At 37.7% G+C, this 20,393-nt stretch overlaps 1 protein-coding gene across 1 annotated transcript in view; it reads right to left on the bottom strand.

Moving 5' to 3' along the window:
- Positions 1 to 20,393, bottom strand: part of LOC126412107 (bumetanide-sensitive sodium-(potassium)-chloride cotransporter) — a 598,521-nt gene that overhangs the window by 69,124 nt on the left and 509,004 nt on the right. Inside the window, exons 8-11 of the mRNA XM_050081538.1 lie at positions 15,385 to 15,616; positions 4,874 to 4,995; positions 4,640 to 4,775; positions 3,882 to 4,093 (exon numbers count right to left, since the gene is read on the bottom strand). Of these exons, the coding sequence (XP_049937495.1) occupies positions 3,882 to 4,093; positions 4,640 to 4,775; positions 4,874 to 4,995; positions 15,385 to 15,616 (702 nt within the window). The remainder of the gene's footprint in view (positions 1 to 3,881; positions 4,094 to 4,639; positions 4,776 to 4,873; positions 4,996 to 15,384; positions 15,617 to 20,393) is intronic.

The raw sequence follows: 20,393 nt of genomic DNA on the forward strand, positions 1-20,393 counted from the left end.
ATTTCCAAAGCTACTTAAAGTTTCGCTATTGGCACTACAAGAAATTTCAGTATTTCTCTACTGTCCCATTTTAACATACACGTCTACATCCATACTCTGCAAACCACTATGAAATATATGGCACAAGGTACTTCAAACTGTATCAGTTATTAGGACTGCTGGCCATTCCACTCACAAATTGAGCAAAAGAAGGATGATTGTTTAAACATATCTGAGTACACTGTAATTAGTCTATGCTTGTCATTGTAGGAAATGTAGTGGGGGGGGGGGGGGGGGGGAGGGGGGGGGGAGGTACTGCCATGAGTGGTAATATGCCAGTGGTCATAGGTGTTGGAGCAGCACCTTTTTTAGGATAGGTAGGACAGAACAACATCAAGTTCTGAGAGAAGTAAAGACTGAAACAAAATTTCAGTTTGATAAAGAAATCAAACAGAATAATTCTGGTACATTGGATCAGCGAACACAGCTGTTGGTTAAAAATTTACAGCAATCAGCAGAAATTTTATTTCCACCCGATTTCATCTCGGTAAATGTGAAATGCCAACCATCTTTAGTGCGTCAAAATATTTGAGGGCTTAGAAGTAAAATTAATGAACTACTTATGTGCATTGATGAACATCACGTGACCACTGGTATAGACATGTTAAACCTTACAGAATTTAAGTTAGCCTCCTACTTCTGTAGACAAAAGATGGAGAAAGGAGGAGTTGCCACATTTGTTAAAAACAGTTTTAAATTTAAGAGTATTGACATTAATAAATTTTGGTTAGAGCAGCACTTAGAAGCAAGTGCAACAGAGATAGAATTTCGTAATAGGTCCTTTATAATAGTAGCCATATACAGAGCACCTTCAGGAAATTTCAACCTGTTTATAAACGGTCTTGAGTATTTATTATTTCATCTAAAATTAAAAAACAAAGAATTAGTGGTTGCTGGTGATTTTAATATAGATGTCCTGAAAAACACTGTCAGTGAACAGCTACTGAAATCAGTTACATTGTCATTAAATTTAATTTCTACAGTAAATTTCCCAACCAGGGTATACAAATGTTCTTAGGCTGCCACTGATAATATATTTATAGACAATTCTAGGCAACTAAGCCACATTACAAAACCAGTAGTAAATGGGCTATCTGACCATGACATGCAACACCTAACATTAAATTTTGAAAACTGTCAGGGTAAAACATCTATCAGAACTGAGTACAGAAGGCCAATAAAACAGTCAAAAACTGAGAAATTTAGGAGATTGCTCAAAGAAATTAATTGGATGGATGTTTACAGCATCCAAGACACAAATGGAAAATACAAAATATTCATTAATAAAGTTAGCAACTTATTTGAAAACTGTTTTCCCCTGAAGGTAACTCATATTAAGCAGAAGTCTAATAAGAGACCATGGATCACACAAGGGATAAAGAGATGATGTGAGACAAAAAGGAAACACTATCTGATACGTAGGGACACCTTTGATACTAGCATTATAGCTCATTACAAAAATTACTGCAAAATATTGAAGAAGGTTATCCAGAAATCTAAACACCTGCATTATGAGAAGAAGATAAATACATCCAGCAATAAAATAAAAACAATATGGGACATAGTTAAGTCAGAGACAAGTAGGACCAGAAATGAGGAGGAACAAACAGCTCTAAAAGTAAATGAAACCCTGGTAACAAACCCATGTTGTGTTGCAAACCATTTAAACAAGTACTTTGTCTCTGTTACTGATAGCATGGGGTTGTCAGGTTCAGTAAATAATGTAATGGAATATCTGAGACCAGTGCACACAAGCAATCTCAGTAAAATGGAACTGACACTTACTTCACCCAAAGAAATAGAATTCATCATGAAGTCCTTGAAATCAAAGCATTCTAGTTGCTATGATAACATATCAACAAAGTTAATAAAAGAGTGTACATGTGAACTTAGTCATATCTTAAGTTATTTGTGTAATAAATCATTTGTCACAGGAACATTCCTGGACTGGCTTAAATATGCTGAAGTTATACCTCTCCACAAGAAAGGGGAGAAAAAATTGCCATCAAATTACCGACCGATCTCACTTTTGCCAGCTTTTTCAAAAATCTTTGAAATGGTTATGTTCAAGCGTCTACTTAAGCAACAAAGTGAAAATAACATACTGTCAAAGTCACAGTTTGGGTTTCTTAAGGGTTCTGAGATTGAGAAAGCTATTTACACTTATAGCGAAAATGTCCTTAATTCATTGGACAACAAATTAGAGGCAACTGGCATGTTCTGTGAGCTGTCAAAGGCGTAAATTAAAATATTATGGCATCACTGGTAGTGCTGCAAAGTGGTTTCAGTCATACCCTGCTAATAGAAAACAAAGGGTATCATTACGTAACACTTCAGCAGTAGGCAATCAGACATCATCTAACTGGGAAGAAATTACACGTGATGTTCCCCAAGGTTCCATACTAGTTCCACTACTGTCTCTTGTGTATATTAATGACCTGTCATCTGTTACATTACCAGTTGCCAAGTTTGTCTTATTTGCAGATGATACAAACATTGCAATAAATAGTAAATCAAATATAAATTTAGAAAGGGCAGCTAATCAAATTTTTACTGACATTAATAAGTGGTTCATAGCCAATTCACTGTCATTAAACTTTGAAAAGACCCACTATATGAAGTTCAAAACTTGCAAGAGATTTCCTTCTGGTGTGTGTATAAAAAGAGTTTCCTTGCCTTTACAAATGTCTGCTTGTGTCTGTGTATGTGCGGATGGATATGGGTGTGTGTGTGAGTGTATACCTGTCCTTTTTCCCCCTAAGGTAAGTCTTTCCACTCCCAGGATTGGAATGAGTCCTTACCCTCTCCCTTAAAACCCACATCCTTTTGTCTTTCCCTGTCCTTCCCTCTTTCCTGATGAAGCAATCGTTGGTTGCGAAAGCTTGAATTTTGTGTGTATGTTTGTGTTTGTTTGTGTGTCTATCGACCTGCCAGCACTTTCGTTTGGTAAGTCACATCATCTTTGTTTTTAGATATATTTTTCCCACGTGGAATGTTTCCCTCTATTATATCCTAATCTAAATTGTGATAGATACGTGAGGTACATGTAGATGTTGTACTGCATTCCTAGATTCTTTGTTTAAAGCTGGTTCCTGAAATTCTATAAACAGGCATTCTTAGGATAGCTGGTGTCTACCTTCAAGCACATGACAAACTTTGGCAGCATTTCCGTGACATTCTCAAACAGACTTGTGATCATTCGTGCTGCCCTTCTCGGTACACATTTCATATGCCCTGTCATTTCCATGCGGTATGGCTCCCACACACTTGAGAAATATTCTAGAATGGGTCACACAAGTGTTTTGTAAGCAATCTCCTCTGTAGGCTGATTTCGTTTCCCTAGTATTCTATTACTGGACTGGAGTCTGACACCTGCCTTACCAACAAGTGAGCCTATGTGATCATTCTATTTTTCAGCCCTACAAACTGTTAATGCAGATATGTGTATGAGTTGGCTGATTTCAATAGGGGCTCACTGATATTGCAGTAATAGGATACTAAGTTTTTTTCATTTTGTGAAGTGTGTGATGTTATATTTTTGAACATTTTGAGTTTTGTCTTTTCTATAGACTTTCAGTAAACTTTTACTTCAAAATTATGATGCAAGAAACTCTCATTGCTTCCTAAATTAAACACAAGATATTTACAGCAGATAACACTATCTTTACAATAGTCAAAGAAATCAGCTTCTATTCAGTGAATTGAGGGAATCTTGAGATGGATAAAATAAAATACAAAAAAGCTTCATCAGCCATTTAGCTCATACATTGATATAATCAAGAAATGTGAAAACAATGAAGATTATTATTTCTCCTGGGAATGTCAAATCACTAATCACATACCTGAATGATATGACCACACATCAGTAGAGATAAATTTTTTGTCATAAGGTACGCGAAGTCTATCAGAGGTGGTCGATGACTGGGCATCGCAGATAGTACCAATATCTGAGGCCTGTAATTCTTCACATGTTCTTCAACATTGTTCAGCTGCTGTACAGAAAGCAGGGCATTCTTGTATGTTTGTGCTTGGGTTGAAGAACCCCAGTTCACTTCTGCACACATGGAAATGACAGGATATTGTTAATGCCAAACAAAAAAAATTAACAAAGAAAGGTGTTATGAATAAATAAAACTACAATATTAATACTTAAAGAACCACTGAAAGCATTACAAGCACTGACTGAGTAAATTGATGTGTTATACCTCAGACACAGAGTTTGAAAATGGTGATAAGAAATGGATGCTTCAGTTTTATTCTAATCACTGCAACAAGGACTCTCTCTGAAATAATACATTCTTGAAAGAAATGTTAGCAATGAAAAACATTTGACAATGAACTTGAGGCCTGAAACTGTCAAGAACTGATTGGAAAACACTTAATACAAGACACAGGATGATCAGGTGAATGAGTTTCTAGTTATTTATCTTTCAACTTTGAATACCAAGATCTGGGAGTTAAATATATCTTATAATGCTGCCTAAAGATAAAACTATAATTTCATGGAAAGGAAAACATATTAAAAGCAATTGTTATTTTTAGTCATAAATTTAAAATTTTAAAAATGATGTTATATTTTGAATGTTTATTTATAATTTACCTGGTCTTCGATATGATACTATGAGGTACAATGCCATAACACAAGCAAGTGTTATGAGCGCTGTCCACCAGCTAATTAGAAACATGACACCCACACACAGAATAGCTCCCAGAAGGCTAAGCCACATGTTGTAGTACTGTAGAAAGAGAGGGGCAAGTGTGTATTCATTTCAAGTACATGAGAGTATTTAATTAATTAATCATTACAACCTAATAATTTTAGCCGCTTCCTTACCCTAAATTTTGGCCTCCACCCAATAGGTTTGGCAAGTGAAGCATGAAATGTACTGAAGTTTATTAAAGCGTAAGCTGCCAAAAAGAAGTTGGAGATCAATGGTGCTATAGCATTCAGTTCTCCTGTAATTAAAAGAAAAAAAATTAATAAGGAATAACACCTGCTAATCAGAAACATGTGTGGAAATTGATCTTTACTGCCATCTTTGTGCAAAAGTAAAATGATATAGCACTAGCCACATTGTAACTAGGCTATGTTTAAAAAGGCTGAAAATATGTCATGTAAAACTATTTCAGTAGCCGGCACAGACCTGTTGTTTTGTGCACATAGGAATTAACTTTTCGCCTAAAGCATAAACAAGTCATTTTTCAGAGAAAATATAAAAATAAAAAATGGATGCACAGAATTACAGATCAATATTGTCAACATTTTTCTGTTGTCGGATCCTGGGGAATATTTTAGGATTGCACCTTAAGACATTACTGCAGGAAAAGATTTTCTCAAAAAACTGACATAGGTTAGTGAAAAACCAGTCATGTGTAAGACAACTTGCTTTATTCATAGATTTTTTTTTTTTTTTTTTCAAATAACGGATGCATTTGGACCAGAATATTTCATGTACCTAGACTTCCAAAAGTCAAAAAAGTCATTTGACATTATACTACACTGTCAACTAGTGACATCTTCACACATATGCCAATTGCTTAAAGACTTTTTCTTTTTCCTAACACAAATTAAAATATGTAATAGGGCTGCTAATGATGTCTCTCTCTCTCTCTCTCTCTCTCTCTCTCTCTCTCTCTCTCTCTCTGTGTGTGTGTGTGTGTGTGTGTGTGTGTGTGTGTGTGTGTGTGTGTGTGTGTGTCATCCAAGATATAAAGGAAGATGACCCAGCTATTCCCAAAGCTGTACTAGAGTAGCAATGAAGAAGAAGGTTGACACGGTGTGACAGTAATTACGAGAGGAGGTTTGAATAAGGAAGGAAGGAGAAGGATATGCAAACTATGCAAATATATGCACCTAAAGTTGGATATTCTATTAAAACAAGGAGAACTTTGAAGAGGGAATACAAAGACAACTAAGAAGACAGAAGATGATGATATGGGAGCCCTAAATGCACATTTGAACAAGGAAACATATTGGGATGAGGAGGTATTAGGAGTGGGAGGGTGAGGAAGGAGAAACGAAGAGGGTAGAAAATTGTTAGACTTTTGTAAAAAGAATGGACAGTAGTAGGCAACACCTAGTTTAAGAAGAAGGAAAGTCTAATGTAGTGTGGTACAGGTATGATTAGTCAAGCAAATTTGTGGCAGAATATATAATATGTGACAGGACACAAAAAGAACAGTCACAGATGTCAAGGTAATACCTTCTGAAGCCTAGATAGTGATCCCTGACTTAGTAGTGAAAGTTTGAAGGATTACAAAGGAAAAGAGGGTAGAAAAACAGGAAAGAAGGACAATAGTGTCAAAGTTGAAAGGAGAAAAAACCAAAGAAGAATTTCAAAGAACAGTAAAGGGTGATGCACCAACGAATGAAATTCAGTCAGTAGAGGAAGGACAGAATGGTTCAAAACAACGATGATGGAAGGAGCAGAAGAACCAGTGGCAGGAAAAGGTGGAAAGAAACATCCTGGTGGAATGATAGAATATGGGATGATGTTGCAAAGAAAGAGGAAGTATTCCATATATGGTTTCAGAAGAGAACAGAGAAACAAGAGAGGAAATAGCAGGAGAGTAGAGGAAATGGATGGAAGAGTGGACAAAAATGATGGAAGAGGACAGTGACGGGAGTGAGAAGGTCTTCTATGGATTGGTGAAGGCTAAGAAGAGGGGCATGGGGTGGAAAATGTTGGACTAAAGGAAAGGAAGTTGAGAATGTACAGGAAATTAAGGAAGGAAAATTGTGAAAAGTTATTACTTCCCAATGGAAATATGAAAGAGAAAAATGAGAAGCCAGGGAATGTAGATTACGTCAAGATGGACCCCACCTGGATGGAAGTAGAGTAAGAGATAAATACTGTGAAAGGAGGAAAAACATCTGGACTGAATGAAGTAAGCATGGAGATGTTGACAGCAGTTGGCATTGTTGGAGAGCAATGGCTCTACTGGGTAATAAGAACGGCATGGAAAGAAAGAAGAACACCTGACGACCAGAGAAAGGGAATCATAGTGCCAGTTTTTAAGAAGGGTTGCAAGAAACTATGTCAGATTTCTAGGGGAGTTACTCTGATGTGTCATGCTACAAAGGCATTTGAGAAGTTTCTGGAAAAGACAGTATGGAAGATAGTATGAGGAGGATAAAGAGAAACAGTATGTGTTTTAAAGTTTCCACATCTGATAATTAACATGTAATACACAATCAAAGCCAAGGTTGTTGTGGGCAGAGCACTATACAAATACCAAGAACCCCAAGCCAGAAATTCAATGTCAAAAGCAAGGCTGGTGTTCATATAGCAGCTAGGTGATATTTAACAGAACTTGTGCAGTCTACTACACAAAACTGACCCACGGTCACTTGATTAGCTCCATGCTGCTATCGGGTTGCCCCATGTGACACTGTGACTGTGCCTGTGCCACACTGGTGTCTAGCTGGAACTCCACAGACTGAATGAGCAATGTCAAAGCCAAAGTGAGCTTCCTGGCAAGGAAGCCACCAGTTCTAGAGCTCTGACTGTATATATCACAGTGTTGTCCTCACACCACTGCTGAGCATGCAGACAGAGAGGGCTGCTTGTTGACAGTTGTCAGCCAGGTGACCGCACTTACTGCAGACCCAGCAGTTTGCTGCACAGTGGATGCATTGGTTTCTGTTATGATCGCTGCACATTCCAGACAGGACTAAATCTTCTTTGACATGCATGACATACATAGCAATTCTGAGGAAGAAGGGCATTTCTGATCTGCCTGAATATAAAAAAAAAGGGTTGTGATGATGATGAGGGAGCAGAATCATTGATATTTAAGTCTCACAGGAGGCACCAATGATCTGGACGCTCGTGAACTTTGGCAGTACTTAGGAGCAGAAGTAGAAGATGGTGAATCAGAATCATCAGTCGATCAGTGTTTGTGAAGGTGACTAACAAACTGGGAAACCTAGATGTCATTTGCAGAAACTTGCTGAGCTTCCAAAGCACCTTGAAAGATTTAGCAATTTGGACTACCTCATGAACACTATGATCAGACTTGGCTAGAGCTTCTGCAGTGCTCTCCCTATCAGGGGTAAGGTGCCCAATCACTTTTTGAGTAAATGATCCGACATAGGAGACTTTACAGTTCTGACCACATGGAACTGCACTTGTGTGTGAGACCCTGCACATCCACGTTGTTTATGACATTCTTTAACACAGAGCCTAGCCACAAGTTGCACCTGCTGACTGTACTATCTGATTAACAGAGCACAGAGAACACTGAAAGTTATTTCACTAAGGTCTAAGGGTGGTTTCAATTTTTCCATCACTTCATATAAAAGCAACTAGTACAAGACAAAAGCAAAGCACTTTCTGCCTACTAGAAATGTAATTAGCAAAAAGTGGAGTTAAAAACAATGAAGGTAGATTTCCCAGCTCTCCTACGAGTCATTAAATGCAGCAAACAGCAGTGGGCACAATGCCGCAACTGCTGTCTGATGTGTTTGTTGATACTGGACATGGGCTGGAGAAGACTGGCCTACTGCTCCTTGTGCTCTTGAGCCACATATCATCATAAACGTGACAGGGTGTGCCAGAGAGATGCTAACTGTAGTACCTCAGATCTGTATCAATATTCTCCACTGGTGGGGATATTGAAGTTTTAGACCAGGGTATGAAGATGGTAATGGTATAACAATGGATTTCCTGGACACTGGGGAGGTGTATGATCAACATCATGAAAGTGTGAGTCATGTAAAAGTAGGAGAGAAGACAGACTGATTTGAAAATAAAAATGGGCTGAAGCAAGGGAGTGCACTATTCACTCTACTTTTCATCACCATGATAAAAGAGATAATGACAGGAGTGAAAGCATGAATAGGAGATGAAAATGTGATAGCAGTGATGTTTTTAGGTGATCTAATGGTGTGGGGAAATGGGAGAGGAGAGGTACAGGGAAGGTTAAATAAATGCGTGAAAGTGGCAGAACAGTATGAATTGAAATTTAATGTAAAAAAAGTGTGAAGTAATGGTGTTAACTGGAATACAAGAAGAATAGCAATGAATATAAGTATTAGAGTACAGGCACTAAAGAGAGTGGAAAGTTTCAAGCACCTGGGACACATACCAGAAGACAGTGGAGGAATGAAAAGGACATTAGTGAAAGGGGAAAGCAAGCTCATGGTTTCCTGCAGATTGTAAGAAGACTGTGCTGCAGCAAGGATGTACCAACAAAAAGTAAGGAAACTGAGGGTACTACGCTCCAATACTCATGTACGTATCAGAAATGTGGCTAATGAAGAAAAGGCAGGTGAGCAAAATACAGGCTTGTGAGACAAAATTTCACAAAAGTGGGGTAGGACTTATCAGAATGAATAGAGTAGGGGATGGTGTGCTGAGAGAAATTGTGAAAGACAAGCCTGTGCAAGAGACCACAGAAAAGAAAAGATTAACATGGTGTGGGCAAGTTGAAAGACTGGGAATTGGCTGAATACCAAGGCAGGTCACAAAATGACAATAGGCAAGAGACCTACAGGAAGACCAAAAGAGAGAGAAGGAATGTGTAATGAGGAGAAGAGAAGATTGGTACAGAATGAGAGAGAAAAATGGCATGGGGACAGGAAAAGACGGAGTGGCTTACGTGCTAAACAGACGCAGCCAGGGCCTGCAGACTGTAAAAGATGATTTTGACAATTTCTATTTAATGTACCAAATGTTAACAAAACAATATATAATAACTCATAAGAAAGAGAAAGAATACTATAGCACCCACTATTTATAGCAAACTTCTGCGGTCTATCACATTGTTTAAACACCCGGATAAGAAGTGATATGAAACAGAAAGCACATGTTAAATCAATGGTAGGACAGGTGGAAGAAAGTCTTACACACATTGGTACAATTCTGAGAAAGTGTGGGACATTTTAAAGGAAACAGTATACAAGGCACTAGAATAACCACGTACAGAATTTTGATACAGGGTTGTGCTCCTCATGATTCAGGCATGACAGAGACACACTACAAAGGTTCCAACAGGTCACCAGAGCCCACACCAAAGAATAACAGGAATTGTCACAGATCTTAAATGAGAATCTTTTGAAAGAAAGTTGACACCTTTTTTTTTTTTTTGCAAAACCCTGTTGGACATATGTAGAGAACTAGTGTTCAAGGTAGACTGTAAAACAAGTCTGCTGTCTGCACTGTATACCACATTGGGGGGGGGGGGGGGGGGGGCAATAGAATAAGATGAGCAATATCACATACTACATCACGGAGATAATTCTTTCTTTCTTCATCTATATGGTGATGGTATGGGACAGAAGGATACTAATACTGGTATGAACTAATCTCTGTTATGCACTGTACATTGGTTTGCGGAGTATCATCATCAAAGGCCTATATTTCCTAATGGAAAATTCAAGTAGCATCACGCAGACATTTTTGTAGGTGACTCAGGAGTCCAGTGTAAAAGCCCACTTGGTATCCACAGATGGGACAAGTGTGTATCACCTTGAAAAGAGGGGTCTGATTAGATTAGATTCAGTTATCATTCCATAGACGCAAAAATGAGATGAATCTCATGGGCCTGGAACATGTCACAAAGTATAATATAAAACACATAGAACATTTGAATGCAATCCTCACTTCCCTGATCATTTGTCAGGAGATTGTTGAAATATGTGAATAAATTACAGTAAACTGGAACTGCTAATATTTACAGAAATAATACACTGTCAAAATGAATCATAGTTATGCACTTTTAATGAATTTATCTTACACAAAATACCTACTCTTGACTACTGTGACCAAGTGTTGTAATAAGTGAAATCCAACAAATGTTTTTGCTTAAGCTGGTCTAACAGTCCCTGGCAATTGTCTATATGCTCATTTTGCAGGTAAGTTGTGGTACTTACTGCCTCCCTCCATGAGTTTCCTCCATACGATGCAGCCTTCAGGAAGCTCCTCCCATTTATCTCAGTAATATTAAATGTGTTGATATTGCATTTGATGCAGTCCTTAAAGTGGAATACGGGTTTTCCAGGGTGTCTCTTGGCATGTGCTGTCTCACTAAGTAGTGTGTGTCGGGGAAGAGGAAAGTGATCCATGCAATGCAAATGTCCTAGCCACCATAGGTGGCATTCCTTGAGAGTGGCAGTGGTACTCAGTAATGCCACAGTATTCAGAACCATCTCATTTGTTACATGGTCCCTCCATGTTATGCCTAGAACATTTTGTAGGCACTGCAGATGATAGGTCTTGTTAATGTATGATGTCCACATCTCAGCACCATACGATAAGGTGCTCAGTATGGATGCTCGGTAGGTGAGCGTTTTTGTAGTTACCCTAAGGTGTTTGCTGTCTCATACTCTTGTACAGAGCTTTCCAAAAGTAGTCACCACTTTGCCAATTCTCTCATTCATTTCACTGTGCAGAGAAAGATCTTCTGACACAAGTGAGCTGAAGTTTCAGAATTTGTCAACTGCATTCAACGAAGAGCCATCTAATCTTATGGCAGACATAGACATGTATCCTTGTGCTAACAGCCTTTTTAATATTCTCAAAGCTAGAAAATGCTTGCATGCAGCAGCAAGTTTGTTCACATGGCTTTGAAGTTTGTCTTAAGTATGTAGTATGAATGCTGCATCATCAGCAAATAAAAGGTTGCTTACAAATAAGTCCCCACTATAGCACTTGGACCTAAGTTGCGAATATACACAAACTGGAAAAAAAAAGGATGGAATGTAATAATATTATGAAAAGGATAGTTGCTACTCACCATACAGCGGAGATGCTGAGTCGCAGATAGGCACAATAAAAAGACTGTTAGAAAGCGAGCTTTTGGCCAACAAGGCTTTTGTCAAAAATAGACAAACAACCCGTGAAACCAGTCATGTGATCTACAAGTTAAGCTGCAACCACTGTGCTACATTCTATGTGTGCATGATAACCAACAAGCTGTCTGTTTGCATGAATGGCCACTGACAATCTGTGGCCAAGAAACAACTGGACCACCCTGTTGCTGAGCACGCCACCCTACGTTATGTTCTTCATTTCAATGACTGCTTCACAGCTTGTGTCATCTGGGTCTTTCCCACTAACACAAGCTTTTCTGAATCACGAAGGTGGGAACTCTTCCTGCAATATATCCTGCATCCCCATAACCCTCCTGGCCTCAACCTTCGTTGGTCATCGTACTTAACCACCTAGCCCCTTCCTGCTCCCATTCCAGCACTGCACAGCCCTCTATTTCACCAATGCACCCAGTCTTGTTACTTCTCTCCTTTTTCACTACCCCACCCCCCTTTCTCTCCAGCCCTCTCGATTGCACCTAGTTGCCCTATCCTTGCTCCATCTCGTCCCTGCTCACTTCTGAAAGAAGCAGTTTACCAGCCCCCACCACTTCCCTGCCATCCCTCCCCCTTCTTGCCCCTGCCTCCCCCGCGACCTGATTGTCTCTCCCATCAAATGCTACTGCTCAGTCTGGCTTTAGCTGCCAGAGACTGTGGCCATATCTGAGAGTTGCATTTGTGTGTGTGTGTGTGTGTGTGTGTGTGTGAGAGAGAGAGAGAGAGAGAGAGAGAGAGAGAGAGAGAGAGTTGCATTTGTGTGTGTGAGTTTGTGTGTGTGTGTGTGTGTGTGTGTGTGTGTGTGTGTGTTTTGTCTATTCATGACTAAGGACTTGTTGGCCAAAACCTCACTTTCCGACAGTCTTTTTATTGTCCCTATCTGCGACTCCACATCTACACTATATGGTGAGTAGCAGCTATCCTTTTCATTATGTATATACACACACTGATATCGAAAACATTGAAAATGATATGACGGCCAACTTTTTGAGTGGTTATACTGAGAAATGTGTCTCTTTAAATGTGATTGATATCATCTCTTTATTTCTTCCAAGTCATTCCAACACAAACAATGAACCTCACATAAGTTGTGTTGCTTCGCACATGATAAGGCGGTATGTGAATGAAAATAAACTGAAGTTTAACTCCCAGAGTAAAATACCACTCACACAGGTCTCTGCCCCCAAGGTACAGACCACTGTATTCTAAATAAGAAGAAGTGCACATGTTTATTGAAAAAAGAAATATATCTACAGATAAGAATGCCATAACCTTCAGAAGCTACAGTGTCCTTGGTTGTATCAATTTAAAAATCTGATGTTTATGTGCTCAGTTTTCAAGTCATTTCAACTGAGATAAAATGCTTGAGCTTTCAACAGCTGTCACTGCCATTGTCCTCAAGAGTTAAAACTTCTGACTGCCAGGGTAAGTCTCATATCATGATCTCACATGACCTCGTTGTTGAAGGGACGTTAAACACTAATCTGTGATCTCATATATATGAAACAGCAGCATCCTGAATGCTGCACAGATGTACTGAATCAGTACATGCTCAGAAGGTGAGTTACACTGTCCATGATAACACCTGCCCACTTGGATGCAATTATGTCAAAAGATGTGGGGAGCCTGCAGCATATTCTAAACTGCCATTCCTGCTTACCTGTAACTCACAAGCATTTTCTTCTGATTCTGTTCAGGGTCCAAAATGCCTCTCCATGTCCCACTAAGTGTGAACCCTTGTTCATCGTAATCAAATGTCCATTGCTTCTTTCTAGTGTAGAATCCCTGGCCCAAGATGCTCATCTCCTCAAATAATATTCTGGGGTCATTCTGTAGGTGATGTTCCATCACAGTTGACTTGCCTAATTGCCTTTGTTTTACAGGACACTTACGTTCAGCACAGTGCTCAGTGACTGATCACATGGTTTGTCCTATGTACATACTCTTACCTACATCTGCAACAAGGCAGTTATGTTTACAATGAGCATTGTTACTTGTCCTGTAGCTGAGAACAAGCTTCTATCTTTAAATCTACATAATAGGATAATTTGTACAAACAATAGCTGAAAAATATGTTATCATCATCATCAATTGAAGACATAAAGTCTGTAAATGAGTCTGTGATCATATTGTGGCACTTTATTTATAAAGGTCCATCTTGACCACACAGATTTTATATTTCACTGCTACCGGTTTGGACCACTGCCATCTTCAGATCATAAAATATTCTGATGTAGGTTTCAACATCAAAATCTATACATGCATGTACATAGAACATCATCATCATCATCATCATCACTCTCATCATCACACCATCTTCCTTGATCTGATACGGTCTTGTGAAGTTCTCCTGCCACTTTTCTATTGGTCGACCTAGAGATCTTATATCAATCATCAGGCTGGAAGTGAAGCAGATGTTTTAGACTTTAATAAAAGAATACACAACCCTACCCTGAACACTGATAGAGATCAAATGACACTGGTTTCATTACTGGCAAGAAATACCATCAAAGGGTAAACATACTCGGAAGTGAACATTAGAATTTCAAGATCTTTGAAGACTCCTCTGCAAAATGGTTTGGTACCTGTTTTACAACAGGCCAAAAACATAATTTGTTGAAAAATGAATAGGTATATAATCACTTCTATGTATATAGTGGCCATGGACGAAGTTTATCTTGTATAAATTCATGAGCACCTGAACAGTTTTGCATACAAGGGTAGCATTGTTTTGTGTCTCAACAGTCTGTACAGTATACAATCATATTTTCATTTCATTTGCAACTGTGATAATGGGATTAAGTGCTTGGTACCTGTTGTGATTGTTCCTAATAAGATCTTCTTTTGCAACTCACATCAATGCATGGTGCACACAAAATTCCAAATAGTTTAGTTAAATATAAAGTTCTGATACATATATTATTAATGAACTGTGACAAAAACTTAAAATTATTCTATTCATACACCCAAAATGGTATGGTGCAGTGTTTATTGAATCTATTTAAATTCCACTGCAATGTGTGTGTGTGTGTGTGTGTGTGTGTGTGTGTGTGTGTGTGTGAGAGAGAGAGAGAGGGGGGGGGGGGGGGATGCGCACGTGTGTGGCTGCATAAATTTTTGTTATTTTTCCCCCTCTTCTCAAGAAGTCCTAGAAAGATTTAACCTCTACCATTAACAAATCTGATCTACTGAAACACTTACAATCAGACAAATTATGGCCATCATGAGTTGTAAATCTAATGTGCAGTTTTGATTAAGAATCTTCACAATATTATGCAAAACTTACATCACACTTCTTACATAATATTTAACAGTTGTGAAACTACAGAATTCATATACAAGTTAACAGACCAAACTTGAAAATAAGAGAAATGTTGTCCCTTCACAATTTTGGTACACATTTACCTTTCAGAAATAGGACATGAGATATTTATTAAATACATAGTTATTTGATGATAATGAAACAAAGTCATAAATAAAATTTTGAAGATTTTTTAAAATGTTTGTCATTCTATTAAAGTACAAGTCTGACTCACCTACAAGAATAAAGGCTATTGCAATGAAAAATGTCAACACATATCCTCTAACAGGTTCATTGTTTTTTCCATATCCTCTTCCAAACCATGTAATGTAAGGATACAACTGATCTTTACACAAAGCTTGAAACACTTTTGGAGCTGAGACTAAACTTGCCAGAGCAGATGACAAAGTTGCGGCAAAGCAACCAGCATAAATAAGAGGTCCAAAACCAGAAACCAGTTCCATCACCTGAAAAGGAACAGTTTTAATTTTCCGTAATACAATAGCATACTCGTAGCATTATTGTCAAATAATTCAGTTAAGATTTAATTCCTATTTCTGAAACACAGTTACTTGGCTATTTCTACATCTACATTTACATCTATAATCTGCACACCACTCTGAAGTACATGGCGGAAGGTACTTTCTATTGAAGCATTCCTAATACTGATTTGACATACTCAATCTGAAGCTGCAATGATATAAGATCATTACTCATCTTAATGAAACAAGCATAACCAGTTGCAAATGTAACTGCCTTAGTCAGGTTATAATGTATTACAGTATCTAAATGTTCAATGAAGAACATGGTACAGCCCTGTATTTTGTTCCTATAACATGTTGCTGTGAACAGTTCAATGATAGGGTTGTTCTTATCATGATCAACATCTGACCAACACCAACAACAATATTTCAGGTATACATGCCAAAGTCGCAAGCAGACGATGAAGAGACAGAGAAAATATATGATGATACTGAGTAGGTAATTCAGTACGTAAAGGGGACTGCTGATCTAATAGTCATGGGAGATTGCAATGTGGTTGCAGGGAAAGGCGTAGAAGAAAGGGTTACTGGAGAATATGGGCTTAACAGTAGGAATGAGAGAGGAGAAAGACAAATTGAGTTCTGCAATAAATTCCACTTACTATTAGTGAACACACTGTTCAAAAATCACAAGACAAGGATGCATACTTGAACAAAGCCAAGAGATATGGCAAGATTCCAGTTAGATTACATTATGGTCAGGCAGAGATTCTGAAATCAGATGTTGGATTGTGAGGTATACACAGAAGCAGATATAGACTCAGATCGCAACTGTCATACAGTCAGCTTAACAGCTCAAGCTTTCAAGTTTCTGACAAGAACAATACACAGATGAATGGAAAAGAAAATTGAGGACCTATTAGATGACAATCAGTCTGGCTTTAGGACAGGCAAAGGCAGCAAGAAGGCAGTTCTGACACTGTAGTTGATAATGGAAGCAAGAGTGAAGAAAAATCAAGACATATTATTCATAGGATTTGTTGATCTGAAAAAAGCATTTTACAATGTAAAAAATGGTGCAAGATGTTTGAAATCCTGAGAAGAATAGGTGTAAGCTATTGGGAAAGATGGATAATATATACAGTATGTATAGGAATTAATAGGGAACAATAAAACTGGATGACCCAGAATGAAGTGCTCAGAGTAAAAACTGTGTAAGACAGGGACAAGATGATACAACATCTGTTAAGGCATTAGAGATTTGCTTCCACAGTATCAGACAGAGCTGCAGAGGGTAAAAATTGAAACAGAAGACAGAGATTACAATACATCCACCAAATACTGTAGAACCCCTATTTAACGTTTTTCTAAGGACCAGAATTTTTTAACCTTAAATGGGAGTTTACCTTAGATCGAGGTTTTGATAGAAAGCAAACCTTTTCCAGAACTCTTTGCCTGTATTGACATAAATTGCACCAACACACATAATTTACACAATAACAACAATAAAACAAGGAGATACCTACCCTACTCACTATACTGTAATTACAACATTTTTTGTAGCACTAATACAGTAGTCAAAGATCATAGTTTGCCGGCACACTACAAAATTTAAACATCCACAAAATACTTACACAATTACAGTAATATAATAAATTGAGTTACTTTTCCTATATACAACACATGTTTACACAACTTTCACAGTGCCTCACTTTTTGAAATACCTGTAATCAAGAATGGTAGTCTGCTTTTTAGCACTGTTGGATTTTAGGTTCAAAATTTCCATCTCCAATTGATTTACTTTGTCTATAACAGGGTTGTCAACTTTAAATGCTGTGACAAATCTCCGGACAATGTCTATGCTGGCAGTAGAATACCAATTTCAAGCCGCACTTAAAAGTGAAAGGTATCTTAAAAGTGAAAGATATGGCTCATCATATGATGATAGAGTACTAAGTGGCCCTACCTCTCAGGGATTTGGGACACTTAAAATTACAATTACATCGCAAAACACTGACAACAGTGAAAATTCACGATATCTATCGAAATACAGTATTCCGGATCTACACGCACATGAGCTGTGAGCAGTGATGTCGCAGGTGAGCTCGCTGCACTGCATACCAGAACACAGTTGTGATTTTTCATGTTTTCTTATTAAAGCTAGAGACTCCTTATCGGTACTTCCGTAGAAAGCATCATCCTCTGTGCCATCAAACACATCAGAAATAAACTACTTTTTAAATGTGTGACGAAGACATTTCCAAGACTGACTAATGCACACGCACACTTGAGACAAGCTTGCACACTTAACGTGTCCTATAGGCGTTAACTGCCTATCTTCTTTCATTAGGCACTGTGTATACATACTATATTTTTCTGCTTGTCCATAAAAGGTTTGTTTAAACAAACATCTAACGGTTGCAGAATGGACGTCATCCATTCTGTAATTACAACAATTTTATTTTTTTTTCACAGCTGGTGTACAGTGACCTGCTTACAAATCCGACACAAGCATTCATGACAAAACCTATCAAGTTACCAGGACGATGTTGCCAAACAGGTCTGATCCACTCTAAAACCATGTCCTCTGTAAACCAGCCAATTTTGTTAGCACGTACAATAACATCTTTAAGAAACACTTTGGACTTTGGTAAGGTCTTCCATGTGAAATGAGTGGCGGTAGTTTATGGCCATCGGCTGTACAAGCCAGCATGAATTTCCGGTGCACAGTTTGATGATGTAGCGCTGAAATGCAATGAGTTTTTCCCGCATTTTTCAGGCCCAATTGTGGCTCCCATTAAATTCCTGGATTTTCTGATGTGCTTTTACTTGAATTACAATATTTCTGCAGCTACAGGTAAGAACTGTCGCTGCTTCCACACAAAATCGTCACTACGACTTCCAACTCATAGTGACAGCCACGTTTTGGTCCAGAAAGTGCTTTTCTGTTGCTAGAACAAGCTGAAAGTTGTTACTTTTGCCGTCTCCATGTCTTACCGAAGTTCAAAAGCAGAAACAAACATTTTTGTGAGCACTGCTCTCATTAGCTGGAGTTGTCAAACTGTAAAGCCACACTTGTCAAGTTTCTTCAGAATGTCCGTTTTGATGGTGTATATGTAAAGAGTTATTTTTAATTGCTATAAATATTTGAAAAATTGCTAAATTCAACCATGATACAAAAAATTCCTTAACATTCATTACTTGAAACTAACACGATGGCTTCTGTGGTGGCTTCTAGTAGCTAAAAGCAGCAATAAATGCCACAAGTGCTTGCAGTCGCAACTAGCAGCAGTTTTTGGAACTTCTTAGGCTTTGCACCCAAATGTAAACTGCAGGTGGTTTTTTGGATTCCGAAAACCGGAAAAAAAGTGTGGCTAGCATTCAGGCTGCAAAAGCCACTATTGTATTGTTTTCAATATTTAATATTCCTAACGCTAAATGTGGGTTTTGTCGTAATGCGAATTACGTTAAATCGAATATAAAATTGCATTGCACTTATGGAGTAATTTTCAGGACTTGAAATTTCTTCCATTAAATGCGGGTTTACACTAAATCGAGGTCAAACAAAATCGGGGTTATACTGTAATTGAGGATGTAGGTTCCAATTGCTACTCTAAGATGAAAAAGTTGCCACAGGAGAGGAAACTGTGATGGGCCAGATCAAAGTAGTCGGAAGACTGATGCCTTTTTTAAATAAATAGGTGTACAAATAAATAAAAAATGTTTCAGGGTCTTGGCAATAATATACTGTTTTGAATTGACAATGGCCAGTTTTGATTAATAATATGATTATTTCATTTTGTTCTGACTTAAAATATCAGTCCATGCACAATCTGCAATTAATAATAACAATAATTCATTGTTTTAAGTCACATGAATCCTCTATTTGTCATATGAAAGTGTGTTAATTAATATAAAACAGAGTTAAAATGATTGTATATTGAATAATTACTGCATACGTGAAAGCATTCATCAAATTTCAAAATAAGAAAGACATTTCATAAAATAAAAATTATATGTAAATTATGTGAAAATAATTTTGTATTTCAATCAATTTAAAGAAGATTGTTGATTCACTTGTCACACACATTCTGCAGAAAAGTTGTTCATGTGTAACAAATCTGACTGTAAGATATGTAAGACCTTTCATGTTCTTCCATCTCTGTCACAAATGTGCAAGGAAAATAAGAAACCAAACTTCTAAAAACTGACAAACTTACCCATTACAGACTACTACTCATTCAATCATTCATTTATCACGTTTTGTAGATACCATCAAGAAGGAAAACCTTCAGGAATGTGGAGTAAGTCAGTGTGTGCATTAACAAAAGACAAACATATCAAAAAAACTTAACATCTATTTCATTTTAACCATAAACTATTACAATACTGCTAAATGCTATTCATGTTTATGCCAGTTAAATTTAATCAAATGAATTAGAGAGATAGAGGTCTTACTTTTTTATAAAAAGAAAAGAGCTGCCTTGTCAGTTATATTAAATAGCTGTTGTTCATTTCACATTGTTACCATAATATTTACTTGATTACTTTGGAATTTTCCAAAGAAAGTAATCACCTGAATCTTTCAATATGATGAGTCCTGTTCACAGTACATTACTACTTCTCACACTGCTTTACAACTAATGTGACAAACAGAACTTTTGCATCCTTGAGTCTAGATATTCAGATAACTTTTAAAAAGAGTTGCTTGTGAGATATGTTTTTAAACTGGTTGCTTTTCCCAATTTCTTGCTTTATGTTA

This window comes from Schistocerca serialis, chromosome 7 (assembly GCF_023864345.2).
Source record: "Schistocerca serialis cubense isolate TAMUIC-IGC-003099 chromosome 7, iqSchSeri2.2, whole genome shotgun sequence".
NCBI classification, from domain to species: Eukaryota; Metazoa; Arthropoda; class Insecta; order Orthoptera; family Acrididae; genus Schistocerca; species Schistocerca serialis.